At 43.1% G+C, this 15,680-nt stretch overlaps 1 protein-coding gene across 2 annotated transcripts; it reads right to left on the bottom strand.

Annotated features, from left to right (window-relative positions):
- Window positions 1-761: 761 nt before the first annotated feature.
- rbms1b (RNA binding motif, single stranded interacting protein 1b) lies at window positions 762-15,395 on the bottom strand. 2 transcript variants are annotated; one of them, XR_011917959.1, is made up of 14 exons: window positions 15,078-15,395; window positions 12,774-12,943; window positions 10,896-10,954; window positions 9,816-9,907; window positions 6,448-6,605; window positions 5,441-5,520; window positions 4,762-4,877; window positions 4,172-4,221; window positions 3,985-4,072; window positions 3,724-3,774; window positions 3,068-3,178; window positions 2,899-2,976; window positions 2,099-2,802; window positions 762-2,064 (listed from the first exon to the last, which is right to left on the bottom strand). XR_011917959.1 is itself a non-coding variant. In XM_072397110.1 (13 exons), the coding sequence occupies exons 1-13, from the start codon at window positions 15,126-15,128 to the stop codon at window positions 2,731-2,733; spliced, it is 1,176 nt and encodes a 391-aa protein (XP_072253211.1). In that variant the 5' UTR covers window positions 15,129-15,395; the 3' UTR covers window positions 762-2,730. The 2 variants fall into 2 exon arrangements, 1 of the variants encoding a protein (XP_072253211.1); XM_072397110.1 differs by having other exon boundaries at window positions 762-2,802.
- Between the last annotated feature and the right edge of the window lie 285 nt (window positions 15,396-15,680).

Below are 15,680 nucleotides of genomic sequence, written 5' to 3'. Positions count from 1 at the left end.
ATATGTATATAGCAAACATATAAGATGTTAAAAGCTGAGCCTGAAACGACTGCATTAGATTTTTCTTTTTGTTTATCGAGAAATGTGGCTGATCTGCGTGTTTTATAACAGATGATCTGAGCAGGATAGTTTAAAGGCTGTCACCGGTTTACACATACGTATTTCACATATTCTAATGGCTTCTTTATCACAATTATCATCCCAAAGTGAGAGACAAAGTGAGAGACTTTCTTTGGATTTCAGCCTTCTGAATCCGCAGCCAACCCCCAGCAGCATCCGGCGTGTGAAAACTGTTGTTCAACTCTTGAGGAGAAAAAAAAAAAATCATATAATTCTAGAATGAATCAGTGTGAGGTCGGCGGTCAGTTTAAACAGGTGCACTCGCGCTTTACTGTTGAAAAACAAAAAAAAATTTAAAAAAAACAAAAAAAAACGAGCTTCCCTTGAAAATAATGACCAAATGGACAAAATCAAAAGCACATTGTTTCGTCTTTATTTGAAAAAAAATGTCAAAAGAATTAACAGGATGAACCTTGGGAAACATTCTGCTAAAGAAAAATGGGGAAGTGGGGGTGGGGGGGGGGGGTGGGGGGGGGGGGGGTTGGGGTCTTAACAAACACTATAAAACAAAAATACAGGAGAGATTCTGTACATAGAAGTTGCCTTTGGTAATTGTGGCACGAATTAAAAAAAAAATCTTATTTCTTCAAGCTGTCTGTACAAAAGTCTTCATAAGTTAGAACTCTATAACTTAATGACTGTTCAACATGGTTGTTGCTTGAGCAGTTTTTTTTTTAAAATTCAATTCATGCACCTCTTCAACTCTCGAGCATGGCACTTGGTTCAGACACCTCTAGCAGCATAAACCTCACAATGACAGTATTACTCGTCAGTCTCAGGCATCACACAGAATTCTCAAGTATAATCACGGTGGCCCCTTTGCGTCTCCCGCACATCCCAGCCAACTACAGAGGAAAATGCTGCTTTTTCATGACCCAAGACGAAAGCAACAAACGTGCCGTCGCACCGCAAATGAAATCGACTGCCATAAGAGAGGGAGGCTCTGAGGAAGCTCCCGTTATGTTGACAACTACATATCATACAAAAATAGGTTTCCGGAAAAGTAAACAGTATTCAAAACAACCTGAAAGGAAACAGCTGTATATGGCCAGCTCCTGAGTGTGACATTTTGGTCCGGAAGGGCGGGCTGGACCTGCTAACCCAACCGAAAACAGAGGAGAAAGAAAACTCTTGAGGTAGATAACTGGTCTGACTGATGACCAGATCGAATCACAGACATACAGGAGGACACCTCGATGAAAAACATTTGCTTGGATCTAAATCTACCCACTTATTTTCTAAGCTCTAAATCATAATAGAATGCGCTTGTCTTTTGATGGTTCTTATTTCATCTCGATCTCAACCATATTTTTCATGTGGAGCACTGGTTGGAGACTTCCTTCATGCCTGTGTGTGTCCATACTGCACTAATATCCAATAAAGCTGTAAATGTACAAAACAAAAAAAGGCACACTGTCAAAGCTGTAATCTGGCTTTCTGGGTCACTTACGTCCTGGTTAAAGATTTAAATGATGTCGCGTCTTCGGTGTAATATCTCACAGTCTTTGGAGAAGAAAACCACCCCTGAAAGTGCCAAGTTGGTCTGCTTCCTGTCAAAGGATCGAGGTGCGATCAGATGCACGCGTTCATTCAATCCGATGTTCTGCCTTCATTCCAGTACGAGGCTTTCCTCCAATCGCATCAACGGGTTTTTTTTTTTCAGGCGAAAGCGAATACGCATCCCATCAGAAATAACATCACCCAAAAAAAAGCAAAAGCAACAAACACAACACATGTGCCCTGTCTCATTCCCCCGTTTCCCACCAAGTTTAATTTAAGCAATTCTACAAGACTAAGTTTAAGAAAAAAAAAATGGAAAAAGGCAAGATAAAGAATGTGATCTTTCAGAACAGCTTCAACATCCAGGAAAAAACAACAACTGAATAAATATACAAGTCAATAAAATAACAGATGTTGAAAGGTTTGCTCTAAAAAATGCTTTTTCTTACATCCCCGCTAGTTTGGTAGGGAAGAGGACGTCGCTTTTATTAGATTTTTCAGAGGTCCTGGTGTCATTTTCAGCTCCTCACCCTTCTCCGGCGGGCTGCACAGGTATTGTATCAAAACTAATAAGGCAAGCTTTACTTGAACAATACGTTCCCTCTGAGGCTCTAAGAGAAATCACTTTACAGGAGAGAGGAAAAAAAACAACAACACGGAACACTTCACCATAGCAACACTCACACAGCAAGCGCAAAACATTTTCAAAATGTCTGGCTAAGGAAAAAAAAACAAAAAAAAAAACAAACAGAAAAAAAAACTTCAGGGAAGAAAAGTTCATAGAAGACATATTTACTACCATGCACTTTGCACAACTAGTCACATGATTCTTACTTGTATCCTGTGGCAAAACCCTAGTAAAAAATAAACATTTTCTTGTATGAAAATAAAACTTTTTTCTTTTTCTTTTTCTTTTTTTTAAATAGAATATGAATCATTTGATGAACTCAGATAAAACTCTCTGTAAATGATACCAAAAATAGTCACTTAAGATTTGCAAAAACCTGCGCAAAAAAAGTGAAAGTTCCTCATCGTCCACTGGATGCGAGGAGACGATTGTTTGGTTGTTTGTTCTCTTTTCAGGCTATTGTCAAAATTGCAACCTCAGCACTACTTGGTTTGTTGATAGGAATAGGGGGAATGGTTGCCGGAAGAGTCCAGTTGGGATTGTGCACCGTTTTCCTGAAAGGAAGGAGATAAACCTGAATTCTACGGGTTCTGTTTGAAAGGAGATACGCTCCAACACGCAGGAGGCAACAATGTTGTGGCTGCACGTACCTCCACGGGAACAGCTGCTGTTTGCATGTGTGCGTACTGTGGGATGTATCCCTGCATCGCTGTGTTGGCGGCCATGAACTGCAAGAGAACAGACACGGAGGCGCATGTTTTAGATTTAATGGACACTTTTTGTGGCACGATGATCATTTCCGATGTGGCATTTTCTCACCGTTCCTGCACCTCCCAGGGAGAGGTGGCCCATCTGCTGAGTGAGGGGGGCCATCATGGAAGTAGGCTGCAGTGACACAGATGGGTCCATGGAGGGCGATATGACTGCACCCTAAATGAACACAGGGAGCAGGTAAGAGGGATGTTTGCAGCTGATGTATATACAACGGGTTTTTTTCTTAATGGCTAAAACACTGAAAAATTCCAAGATAGAAAAATAACACAATAAGACTTAATTAATAAGCATTTTATCTGAGATTTAAATCCACATCGAGTTTTATGGGGCTGGATCTGTAGCAAAAGAGACTCTAAGTGACTAAGTTGTCTCCAAGTATCTTGGCTGGTTTGTGCTGGCTTGTTTCCTCATCTTAATTTAGAGCCATCTGTTAGCAAATATTTAGCATCCATCATTAAAGGCGCTGCTTTGTAAAGGTTCTCCAAAGAAGCTGTTTTCTCAGTCCTACACAGATGCTTGACTAATTTCACATCACCTTACGCGTGCTCTCCCCTACTGTGTTTACGGTACAATGTTTTGACTCTGCTGCAGCTACGGAGGGAAGTGTTTCACGAGGGTAAAACAGAGAAACGGAAAGAGAACGGAGAAAAAAAAGTGATGAAGACAGCGATGATGAGTACATGCACAGATGTTGCTCTTACTGGATGTTGCATGATGTAGGGTTGATGAGGCACCCATGATGGGTTCTGCACCTGGGCCATCAACAAACACACAATGTAAACACACTGGCACTGGGCAGATGCTATTTCCAGTGATCACATGATCACACGCACGATACAAAAGCAGTGCCCTTTGTCACACACACACCTCTTAAACTCCCCAACCCCAAACAAGCGGTAAAAAGTACTGCTTTTTATATGTTCAAAACCACATGTTCTTCATCAAAGAGAAAGTTTTAAAACCTGATATGTAGAAAGTGGAGACATGTAAGGAGACATGGACGCTTGAGCAATCATCCTGCTTGAAATGCTGTATGGTGGTGGAAAGAATCTGTGGACACAGAATAAGGCGTGTGTTCATACAATGAGTGTGATGTACATGAGCAACAATGACCACAACAGAGCAGCCGCATGCGCAGATCGACTTTACCCATTTTGCATAGCGGCTGTGCTGGGGTCATACGTGAGGGTCATTCCAGCCTGCGGGGCGAAAAAAAAGAAGAAGTTTAGCTTCGTAGCTGAAGCAATGACACACTGAGAGTGGCGCAAGTTCTTCTGAACACTAAATCAGTGAATCTGTGTGTTTCACATGTATAACATGTGCTTATTTATCAGAAAAACGCTGCAAACCAATGGCACATAAACGCACTAACTGATTATTAAATGTATCTCTTTGAGTTTGTTCAGAGGAAGGGCTGGAGAGCCGATGATATTGCAGAGTGTGTAGCGAGAGGAACTACGTATAAATAAGTTCTCTAGAAAGGATTACACACTTCTAAATTTGGTCCTTCCCAAGAGAAAAAAAAAAGAACAACCTATGTTCATCCTCAGGGGGATCCTTAAAGAAACGGTCAACACGAAAAGGCATCAACAGTGCGTGTCATTTTTTTTATTTTGTCATATTTCACACATTGTCTTTTATTGGTAACACAAAACCAGAACGCAGAGTTTGTCTTTTTTTTATGCCTGTCACCAACTGAAGAGCTCTGACTCTTGCACTCCATCCTGGGCACAACTCACCAGTCTGGAGTCGCCGTCCCTTGCCCAGGCGCGACCATTCTGGCTGAATTTATTCAGACTTAGTCTCTTTTTCTGTCCGCCATCAGCAAACTTGCACAACAGTGGTTCAGACGGTGCTAAAGGGAGGAGAAGTGGGAAGAGCATGAAATTGATGATTTGTCTTTAAGATACAGTATGCTTCTTCGCACGCACGTTGTTATCATTTGCTTTCTATGCAGTTATTCAACTCATGAAGGCGGAGACGACACATTTATTAACCTCCCTGCGAACTGGGACATATAACTTGGCAGCTGTGGAGCTGTAGTCCCCTCCCCTTCCTACAGGAGGCAAGGCCAGCAGAGACTATTTCAGTCTAATAATCCAATTAAAAAGCTTAGAAAGGGAGTGGAGGCCACACAGAGCTGCCTTTCTCTTTGTTTTCTTTGTCTGCGCACAGCCACTTCGGGCTAAGAGCATATGAGCTCTTAACCAGCAGACTCACCGACTCCAGTTGGATGAATGAATCATCTGGCCAACCGCTTCATCTCCCTGATAAAACTCCACCCATTGACAGAGCACAGGTTATCGTCATCAGCGTCAAAACCTGTTTTTCTCCCCGTCCACATACGCTTTGAATTACTCCGCCGTTAAAGCACAACAGTTCACAAGAGCATTTCTGCAGCGTTTGTTACATTCTTACCTGGAACGCCTGCAGGCGTTTTGATGAACTTTCCATTAAAGTGAGAAATGACGGCGTCGCATTTTTCAGTTGACTCCATCCTGCAGTCACAGAAGGCAAAGAGAGCACATCAGTCTACATCAGTGACGAGTGCAGCAACGGGCAAACAGGTGCTTTCCTAAAACTGCTTCCTTTGCAGCTTGGTGGAGCTGGTGGTGTATTAGAAAAGATCTTTATCTGCAGGTCCATAGCGTTTGCATATGTAGCAGAGCTCCACTTGCACAGCCTTTGCCAGCTTAGGCCACATACACACACCTATTGGGGCACACCCACACAGAAACATTCCTAAGACCAACAATGATTTTTTTTGTTTTGTCTGTCACGATCAACGCCTTGCACGTCAAGTATTTCTGTCAAATGTCAGGTTATACAGGTACGACTGGCGGGAACCAGCGTCACCGTCCTAATCAAATCACCAAGACATTCTGAAACTTATTCTTTTTAATGAGTTTCCATCTGTCCATGCATGTGAGCCTCCTCCCAGCTTCTTATCAACAACAAACCTGTGCTAATTTTAGAAATTGAACAAACCGTGCTCATAAGAGATTTTTACGATTAGACGACCTCTACAACAGATCAAAGCGAATATTTTCTTCTCTTACTAATCTTCATGTTAAATGGTTGTATGTACATTTTACAAAATGCCTGTTGATGGTTGTTAATTGACTTAGAGCAGTGGCTTCGAGCCCACGGCTGTATTTAAATCAGTGGAACATTTTCCTGCCTGTGGCTGTGAAAGAGAGTTGCTCCAGCATCACGCCTGTTCCACTGCTGTTACTCTTCCTGTTTACTGTTGTGAAATGCCACGTTAAGCATGGAGGAAATCACAAAAACTTTACAAAATGCTTGCAAAAGGACAGAGTGAGGATACCACCGACTGAGTTTACTCATACCTATTTGTTTTGTTTTTTTTTAACGTTAAAGTTTGACAAGTAGCGGCAGAAAAAAAACCCGAACACAAATCCAACCTTGCAAAGCCCACTCCTCTGCTGACTCCACTGGAGTCCCGAAGGATGCGTGTGGATATAACTTGGCCAAAATGCTTCAACATGTTCTCCAGTTCCTGCTCATCCATAGACAAAGGCAAGTTGGAGATGTATAGGTTTGTTGGGTCTTGTTCTTGTTGCTGTATGATGGCAAAAAAAGAGAAAGAAGCAGGCAGAGGCAATGTTAATTAGGATAAAGGAGATGCTGGAAGCATATCTGCAGTATCAGGTTCACCGCATTATAAATGTGGAAAACAGATGATATAGAAGGGAAAATGAACCTAATTCATCCCTGGAAAATGACTACACATTTAATACACTTCTTATATGGGGCCTCGAGTACGGGGGTTCTCTTAATGTGTCGTCACCGTCGGGGGTTTATAGTTTATTAAGAGCCACTAGGGGGAAAAGAGATATTTACATGCGGGCCACCGTCACTCGAGGCTCTCTTCGGCTGCCGTCTTTTAAAAGACACCGAGTTCTTGTGGAGCAGCCTCACAATATTCGTATTTACACACTAACATTTATCAGCTTAGAGTCGGCGAAGGATTCCGAGCGAGTAATTAAAGTCACATCTTTCAATGAAGTGACTCATTCCTTGAGGGTGTTAGGGTGAGGCGACTGACCACGTGCTTTTTTGTTGCGGCTGGCGTTACCGCAATGGCTCGTATTCTTCGGTGCTGACTCAAATGTATTTCACTGTGGTAACACGAGGGATAAAGAAGGGAAACTCTTATGTGGTCATTTCCCAGCACCTGCCCCTGAAATAATAAAGGGCCGAGGCCGATTACAAACAGGAAAAGGGACATTTTTCACGCGAGGCCAAGCAAGATTCAGTAGCAGTAAGCATGAAGCAAGCGGGGCTCACACTTCATAATGTCATTTACTTTTCACAATGCAAAGATTAAAGTCGAGCTTGTCCCTCTGCCCCACAGAGATTCTGTGTTTGGATTAAAAACATGAAATAGCTGCAGGAGGGCGTCTCCCCACAGAACCCCAGACAGGGATATGAGGTAAGGGCTTGTTGCCCCCTGCTAAGTACCATGTGAGAACTAATTTTCCCTCACTAGTTCCTGTTACCATAACAACGCGCAATTTACTTTGTCTGCTTTCAGAAACTAGAGTAATGCCAAAAGGTTTTCATATAGCTTTTCGTTTAGGCTCCTTAATCTGACACTATGACAGTAGTCACTGGGTTCACTGACAGTTTTATAGAAAATAATGTTACTGGGATGTACTACATGTATTAAGCCCTTAAGGCCTGGGCTATGGACACACTTACATCTATTGAAATACTTCCTATTGAAGAGTTCACAAAGGCCTCATACTATAAAAATCCTCACCTGTATGTCTGTCACATTTGTTGCAACAGAAATTACATGCAACAGCTGCTCCATCCATTTTAGCTCTTGTGGTACAAGAGAGCCTCATTAGCAAAAACAATATGTATGGAAACTCTCAAAAAGTGCGAGTTCTACAGAGGGAGGGCTTAAAGATCATTTTAAAGGGGACAGAAAGAAGCTTCTCGGTTTTACCAGGCATGCTACAGAGCTATGTCCACATGAGGGATCATTTTGGTAAGCCATCTTGCTGTCAGCACCACCAGCTTCTCCACCCTATAGTTGACTAAAGATGCCATTCATGTCTGAAGCCCAACTGAGGGGGGGGCTGCTACAGTATGTCCGCACAACACTAGCAGAGAAGCACACGTATACCTAGGAATAAAAGCGAGTTAAATTCTTTTAGAATCCACACGTTCACTTCTAGGGTCAGTTTACAGTATTTAATCAACCTAACATCCACATTTTTGGAACTGTGGGAGGCAGCTGGAGTACCTGGAGAGAACCCAGGCATGCAGAAAGGCCCCAGCCAGGATTCGAACCCTCAGGCTGTGAGGTGACACTGCTAACCCCCACACCGCCGCGCAGCCATCGCTTCAAATTTTAAAGACGCGATTTCATGACCGACAACATCCGCTTAACAATTTATAGGAGCGACTCGATCTAAAAAGCCTGCATGAATTTTTGTATCTGGTGCCTCTTACAGAGCTCGGGTTGCATTGACTCCATGAGGCTGATAACCCAAGTTTTCCTAACTGGCGGTGTTCCAAAGAGCTTCTTGTGATGTTAGGAATGTGAAGCTTTCTCTGTCTTCAACCGACTCCCTAACTGCTCAGTGGGGTTGATGGAGGCTCAGAGCTGCGTTACGTCCATGACGTCGTCAGCACTCCTCGGTTGTCCTCAGTCTTTAAGTAATTCGTGCAAAGGTTTGAGGAATCTTTTGACCACTCGACTATTCCCACCACCATGTTTAACACAGGGATTATATCCACTGCGACAGCCCTCTGCAGATCATTCATTTGAATTGAGAGGACTTTTTGCAGTCATCCAGTGTAAAATGGTGGTGGGTTTAAGACCACAGCAAGGGTTGGGCCTTGTTTCTGCCCTTGAAAAATGGTTCAGACACACCATTTTGAGCAAATTAAGTTTGCAGGCTATAACGTTGTGGGTTTTTAAAAATCTCTACATCCTCATACTTTTCTTTTTCAGAGAATCCACTGTGTGCATTATAAGCCATACACAAAACCATCAACATATCAGCACATACATTTAAACACAGAAGGACAGGCCAAGCAAGTCTGCACTGAATCAACACAATTAACTACAGCGGGAGTTAAACAACCTTTGAGGAAAATGAAAACAAAATGATGACCGCTTTAAAGATTAAATGAGCCTAATACTAAAGGGGGAAAAAAAGCATAATCAGCTCAGAGTGCAAAACATGAAGGATGGAGGTTTTGTTGAGGCGCTGCTCACTGTTAGTAGCTTGTCAAAAGTGAGAAGTGACCACACAGTTCACGGATGAACAGCACCTTAATCAAGTTTAGCCGATGATCACAGAAAACTAATGTTGTGAAAAACAGAGCACACGATCAGAATGAATTAACATGAAGTGATTCCCTGGATACGCCATCTTTTTTCATTGTAGGAACCTCCCCTAAATCCATTATCTCTGCTGCATTAGATCATTCGAATGTGAAAAGGGACGGCTGAGAACGTCTCAGTGAGTCTGGTGCTGAGCAGTCGCACATAATAGAGTGCAGCATCATATACGCATGTGACATGTCGAAGTAAACAACATGCAAGCTTCCTTCAAGATTCAACTCAGAGAATCACTGATCGGTCTACAGTCCAATAGTAGTCACCCTGCGCAGCCACGGATTCCTGTCCTGCTATTTAATACCACAAGGATTAGGTTTAAGTTGCCTGCCCAGCCAGATGGAGGACACCAGTGTTACTGGGTGACTCATATGTATTTGATATCAGGATCAGTTTGTAATGAATCCTTACCTTTGCCATCTGAGCTTGGACACCAGTGGTCTTCAGGGCAGCAACAGCCTTCTGAGCCGCAGCCGGGCTGTCAAAGTCAACAAAGCCGTATCCTGAGGAGACAAGCAGCGCAGTTAGGACAAAGTTCCATATCCAAGACAATGGTGGAGCCTCCATGTTCTGCCATGCCTCTCAGTGAATAATTGCTGTGGGCCTATTGTAACAAAGCTGTATATACAGTACGGGTCGTTTTCCAGTATTTATACGTGCATTTCTTTATCAAATACTACACATTTAACTAACTGCTTGTGCATAAATGTGTTCTGTTTTTGTGTGTGTGCAAGTGGAATCAAAAAACAGCTGAGGTTGCAGATAACAGTGGCTCAGGTCAGCTCTTTGTTCTGGGGGGGGGGGTGCAGACAGGGTGCAGCTATAGTCTCTGGCCTCTACTACACTTGCTATATTTAACCTATTCAAAATCAAGTGCGGTGAGCGCGTCAGGTCTCCTTCAGATGAAAACATGGATGACACCATCAACAAAGTTTTTTTGCTAAATGCCTGGTGAGAGCCTTCAATGAGAGCCTTACAAGCTTTTTAGCGGTGTTCCCTTTCACCGAGAGCCTTTGATTAGCTGGCATCTGAGTAATCCAGAGGAGTGTGACAAAGCAATCTCTTAATCCCATCACTGCTGCGAAAAATCTGTAAGTAACTCTGAAGTTGGATGGTCTACTAGAGCTGGACCAGGGCTAAACATGTCTCTCGGCAGGAAGAGGGAGAGCTGATCACTATTCCCAGGAAGCATGCACAACAGTGACACACCGACAAGACAAGGGCTGTGGCTTAAAAATAACATGAGCCTGGGAGGCAGCTTTTGGCTGCCTTTCAGCATGTCCATTTCCTGCACTGACCCGATCATCTGAGACCACAAAGCTGCTGAATGACTACATGTTTTCTTAGAATTCATACGTGGGATGTCAAAATTTTCCCCGGAAAATTAGTGAACATGCAGGGATATGAGAAGCAAGGGCCTCCAGCATGAGATTTCCTTCATACGTATTAGAGGAATGATAAAAGAGAGAGAGAAAAAAACCCTCCACACACCTTTACACTTATTTGTAGTCTTGTCCAGGATGGCCTTAGTTGATACTATTTTGCCAAACCTAAGGAAGAAACAGGAAGGAGAGGCGTTGTTAGCAGGACTAAGCACCAGATGCTGCCAGTTCTTAAACACACAGAGGGAGGATTGAGCAACAAGCCATGACATCACTGCAAAAATATGAGAAACAGGAAGTGGTTTCAATGTGGTGCTGAAAACCCCATCATATGTGCAAAACACTAATCTCAAACAGTCCCTTTTTCTCAAGCCAAACTAAATGTGAACCAAACTATATCAAACAAAGTCCCTTTTACAAGAAGCTGGGTCACTTGGATACCATCTTGGTAAAGCCCCATGTGCTATCAGGATAAAAAAAAACAACAAAAAAAGGCTACTATCTTTTAAAATGCTGAGTCATAAACATAAAAGCATGCGATTGTCATATATCTATTGTTTCCATTTTATATTTAAGCCAACTTTTTTCATTAACACAGGTTTTCAAGTAACTGCCTCACAGAAATCCAGAGATTCAAAAGTCTGACCTTGTTTACGCTGTTGCCATAGTTACAGTAGAACTGTTATAGACTGCATGCAGACCACAGGAAAGTGCTGATGACAACATCATAATAAGACAACAGCACTTTCCTAATAGACAGCGTCATACAGGAGTTGTTGAAAAGCAGTCTTGCGGCTAGTAAGTAAAAACTTCAAATTAGCCGGCTCACAAAGAGTTTCAATAGTGACAAAAGTATGACATGCTCGGTACTGGATGTGGTTAGACGCCTCATCAAAGTGGAGGAGGTTTTGATATATGAGGTGTGAGCAAAACTCGGATAATGAGGAAAAAATCCACAGACTAAACAATACGACAACTCAAGAGTCCTTCGCACAGAGTAACTGTTTTTTTTCCTGCTCTCATGTGTTTAATTTACTCTGTGATGCAGGGACAAAAATCTTAAAATAGTCTCAGCGAAGTGAAGAAAGTGGCTGTCTTTTGACCTATATAATCTGCAGTGACTACTGACAAAGGCCACAATGTACCCTGCAGTCAACCAAGAGGATATTTTAGCCCAGGATTACAGTGGATGCTAAACCGGGTGAAAGATCACGAACTTGTGACCTTTCTGTCCTCTAAACCCCTAATCTCAGATCGTGTGGCGATGGCATGCTCTCACAGTGCCATCAAAATGCAGTACATCTGCTTGTGCTGCGTGTGAACGTATCATTTCTGAACGCCGGCTTTATACAGTATGATCTTTCAAATATTCTGAGCGCAAAGACAATAAAAGTCATCTTTGCTCATCGGGTTACATAGGAAGTGGTGAAATAGGGCCTTTGAGGTGACATACATATTCATCAAAACAAGTTCAAATGAATGTGACAGCGTCCAAGAAAGTTTGAAAACTATTAGGAATCCAAAGTTTCCCCATTTCAGCACAGAATTCAAGCTATCTCTGACACAATTAAAGCTGCAGAGCAGCCCAGTGCTGCCTGTTACTCTGTTACTACCTGTTTATTCACAAAGATGATGTGTGAGATCCTCCGGTGCACTGCACGCAATCCATTTGGGCTTTCTTTTTCAAAATGTGGTCTTTGAGCTACTCCTTTCATTTCATTTCAAGTCTGCCCCTGTATTTGTTCCAGTGCTGTCTAAAACCTTTGGATAGACTACAAGACATGTGGATACACCACAATAAATGCAAAACGGCCATCATAAAATAACAGGCTTGTATCTATCATTTAACCTTTTCGCTCCCTTGAATTCTCACCAGCTAATGTCAATAAATGACTTCCACTGCAAATTGAAGCTAGACTAAGTAGGCTAGAAAACAATCATTGGCAGATCAATAGCAGATAACAGTTAAGGGGCGTGTGGTACTCACGGCTGGCAAAGCTTGACCAGGTCATGGTCTGTTGTCGAGGGGGACAGGCCTCGAATGTAGAGGTTTGTTTTGCTGAGTTGGTCCCAGCCTCCGGTGCTACTGCTGCTGCCGTTGTTGTTGGTGCTCGGGCTGGGGGGAGCCATGGGGTGAGACAATGGGCCAACAGGTGGCTGAAGAAGAAAACAAACACCCCAGCCTGAATTTAAATCCACACTCGGAGGTAATTAAATGTTGATTGTTGAATAGTCTACAATTCCGAAGTCTTTATCAAATCAAATTGTCACTTTAAGCAGTTTTTTTTTTACTTTCCTCTGCGAGTTACTCCAAAAAACCCCCCCAAAAAAAAAAAAAAAAAACTACACACACAAAAAATATTCCCCAGACAATCTATATGGTCGTCATTACAGCAGTATCGTTTAAGCTTCTGTCCAGTGTGGGGGATACAAGTTGTACCGGGCAGTGATTTATACGTGCAAGGCAATACCCATCAAACCTCCACACGCGGTGCAATCTGTCCACAGGGACCGGCAGCTCTGACACGAGTGTCACGTTAATGTCACCGTGCCCCAGCGGGTCAAATAAGACATTCAAAGTCTTCTCTGGAGTAGCCTATAGACATCCTAACATCAGTGCGTTAGTTCCTTGATTTAGGAATGGTTCTGAGTGAGTGAGTTTAAGTAGATCTTTTAAATAAAGACGTTCCTAAGTCTCGGCACTGCGTGTTATACAGCCCCCCTCCATTTGGGAGCAAAAGGCAGTGGTTGAGCAACTTTATGCTTTACGCTTACAAAACCCAGACATCCTGGTCCGACAGCACTTTTTCCCTTCAGGGATTTATCCTCCTCCTCACTATCTGACACTGATTATCCCCCAACCCCCCTCTCTGAGGGATCACAAGCTGGGAGGAAGTTGATGGAATCCCAAGCATGAAGTGGTGACAGGATTGAGCAACTCAAGTGGGGACTTCAGCCCAGGTGATCTTCTCTTGTGACCAACTGGTCAGCCGCCTCCCGTGCCTTCAGCATGAAACGAGACTGACCCCCTGTATTGTATTTTTTTTAACTGATTGGTGGCGAAAGTTGCTCATTTGCTCTCTCTTCGCCACCTGCTATCTTTAAATGTTCATGTGTCTTTATCAAAAAATTAAAAAAATCTACGAGAGGTCTGAAGTTCCAGCTCCTTTTTCAGCCTCTGAAAAGGTCGACTCTGGTATTGTGCAGGCTGAATACTGAGTAACATGACGTGAAACCAAGTAAAGCCCTGGCGATCTTCTGTGTTAAGGATCCGGTGCCGATGGAAAAGCATATTTCCCTCGTGTCTCTTGTGTTGCTCACAGAAGAAACGACCTGTGCTAAAACGACCGAGACGTGCCTCATGCCCCTGAAGTTGCTGCTTGTAACAAACGCACAAACACACGAGACGAGGCGCTCTCCTTTTTCTCTGTAGGACGGCGAGGGAATTTTGTTTTCGTTCAACTGCCTGAGAGCTCAGATGCAGGCCTGTGAAGAACTGAGAAGGGGAGAGGATGGCATCTTATCAGTCAGCTCCAGACCAGCAGAGCCTGTCATACCCTCGCCGGAAATATACAGGGTTTCCAGTAACAGGCCTCGCCCATGAAGCTCTTGTCACAGGATAGCACTGTGAGCTGTGCAGAGTAAATGCACTTTAACAAATATTTAGACTATGAGAGAGTTTTCAAGAGCTACGCGTACTTGTGACGAAGTGACTTTGTGAATGGGCAGTTAGTCGTCTATACTGTAAAACAATGCATAACAAAGAGAGTCACAATGCAGCAGGAAAACCCGAGGGAGGAATACCATTCATGTTAGACATACACCACATATCTACAGTAATCAATGGCTTATTACACTATTAAGACAGAAAGTACCCATAATATGCACTGCTCCAAAATCAACAAGCTGATCCAAATTGCTTTGTTTGCTTGAGTTTGTGCTGGGTCGTTTCAATGCGAGGTGGATGTGTGCTTTATCATCTAAAATCCAAAGTATCAGATGTGGTGGGATGCTGTTGGAGTAGATATTCTACTCAACAGCCATATTGGCATGTCATCAGACCCGTTTGTGTCTGGTTTGCCCACTGCTGGACCTGGACCACAGCCCCAGGAGCAGGGATTCTCTTTATACATCAGAGATGTTGCATTAGAAACGAGAACTGAAATCTGAAATGTACACCGGTGTAGTTCTTCGAGCTCGCGTTGAGTTGATCAATGAAACACCTATTCTCCACTGAGTCAGCTTAGTTAAAGTCTTGAGTCTGGTATTTAGGAAATATCTGTGCATTTACCTGTTTGCGATACGAAGTCCTTAGTGGGTTCCCAGTATTGGCAAAAATCATCCTCAGTTGCGAGTTTCAAGTTAAGTTAAAAAGAATATCACGAAATACATCAAACTCCGCGTATAAGTTAAAAAAAGTGGTCGACAAAAATATCCTCCTCAATCCGCTAAAGGGCGAGAAAAAATGTTTCTGTGCATACTTGCTGTGTACATATCCTTGTTATCGCCTTTCCAGTAACAGAAACCTCCGTAAATTGTCCAAACTTCGGTCGCCCAGCCCTGTTCTTTTGACTGGCGGCTTCATTGATTTGCAGTCACCGCTGCGCAGGTCTGACGCTGCGGCCATGGGACAAACCATTTGGCTCCCAGCGTAGGGGGGAGGGGGGTTGTTAGCAAGGTTGCCCAAATGCAGAACAACGCCCACGCCTTTCATGTTAATCATGTAATCAAAAGCTGTTTTGCTGTGAACTGTAATTACAAACTTGAAGTTCAGATTAATCGTAGCGTCATTTTTAATCAAACACACGACACCCAAACGCCGTCTCTACCTCTGATGCTGTTTGTTTATTGAGGGATGCATACCAAACGTTCCACGGTGCCAAAGGTGGTCCTG

The sequence above is a fragment of the Leuresthes tenuis genome, unplaced genomic scaffold (assembly GCF_036924035.1).
Source record: "Leuresthes tenuis unplaced genomic scaffold, fLeuTen1.0.hap1 SCAF_12, whole genome shotgun sequence".
Taxonomy (NCBI): domain Eukaryota; kingdom Metazoa; phylum Chordata; class Actinopteri; order Atheriniformes; family Atherinopsidae; genus Leuresthes; species Leuresthes tenuis.
Note: the sequence above shows the minus strand (reverse complement) of the source record. Positions and strands in the feature narration are given on the sequence as shown.

What these genes read in the sequence shown, in the direction of transcription:
- rbms1b (XM_072397110.1), bottom strand. Translation starts at nt 15,128, where the DNA reads ATGATTTTTGCCAATACTGGGAACCCACTAAGGACTTCGTATCGCAAA. An exon ending in GGGACGGCGACTCCAGACTG is followed by an intron (nt 4,222 to 4,761) that starts GTGAGTTGTGCC and finishes TTCGCCCCGCAG; the next exon opens with GCTGGAATGACCCTCACGTA. An exon ending in CAGCAGCTGTTCCCGTGGAG is followed by an intron (nt 2,803 to 2,898) that starts GTACGTGCAGCC and finishes CCTTCCTTTCAG; the next exon opens with GAAAACGGTGCACAATCCCA.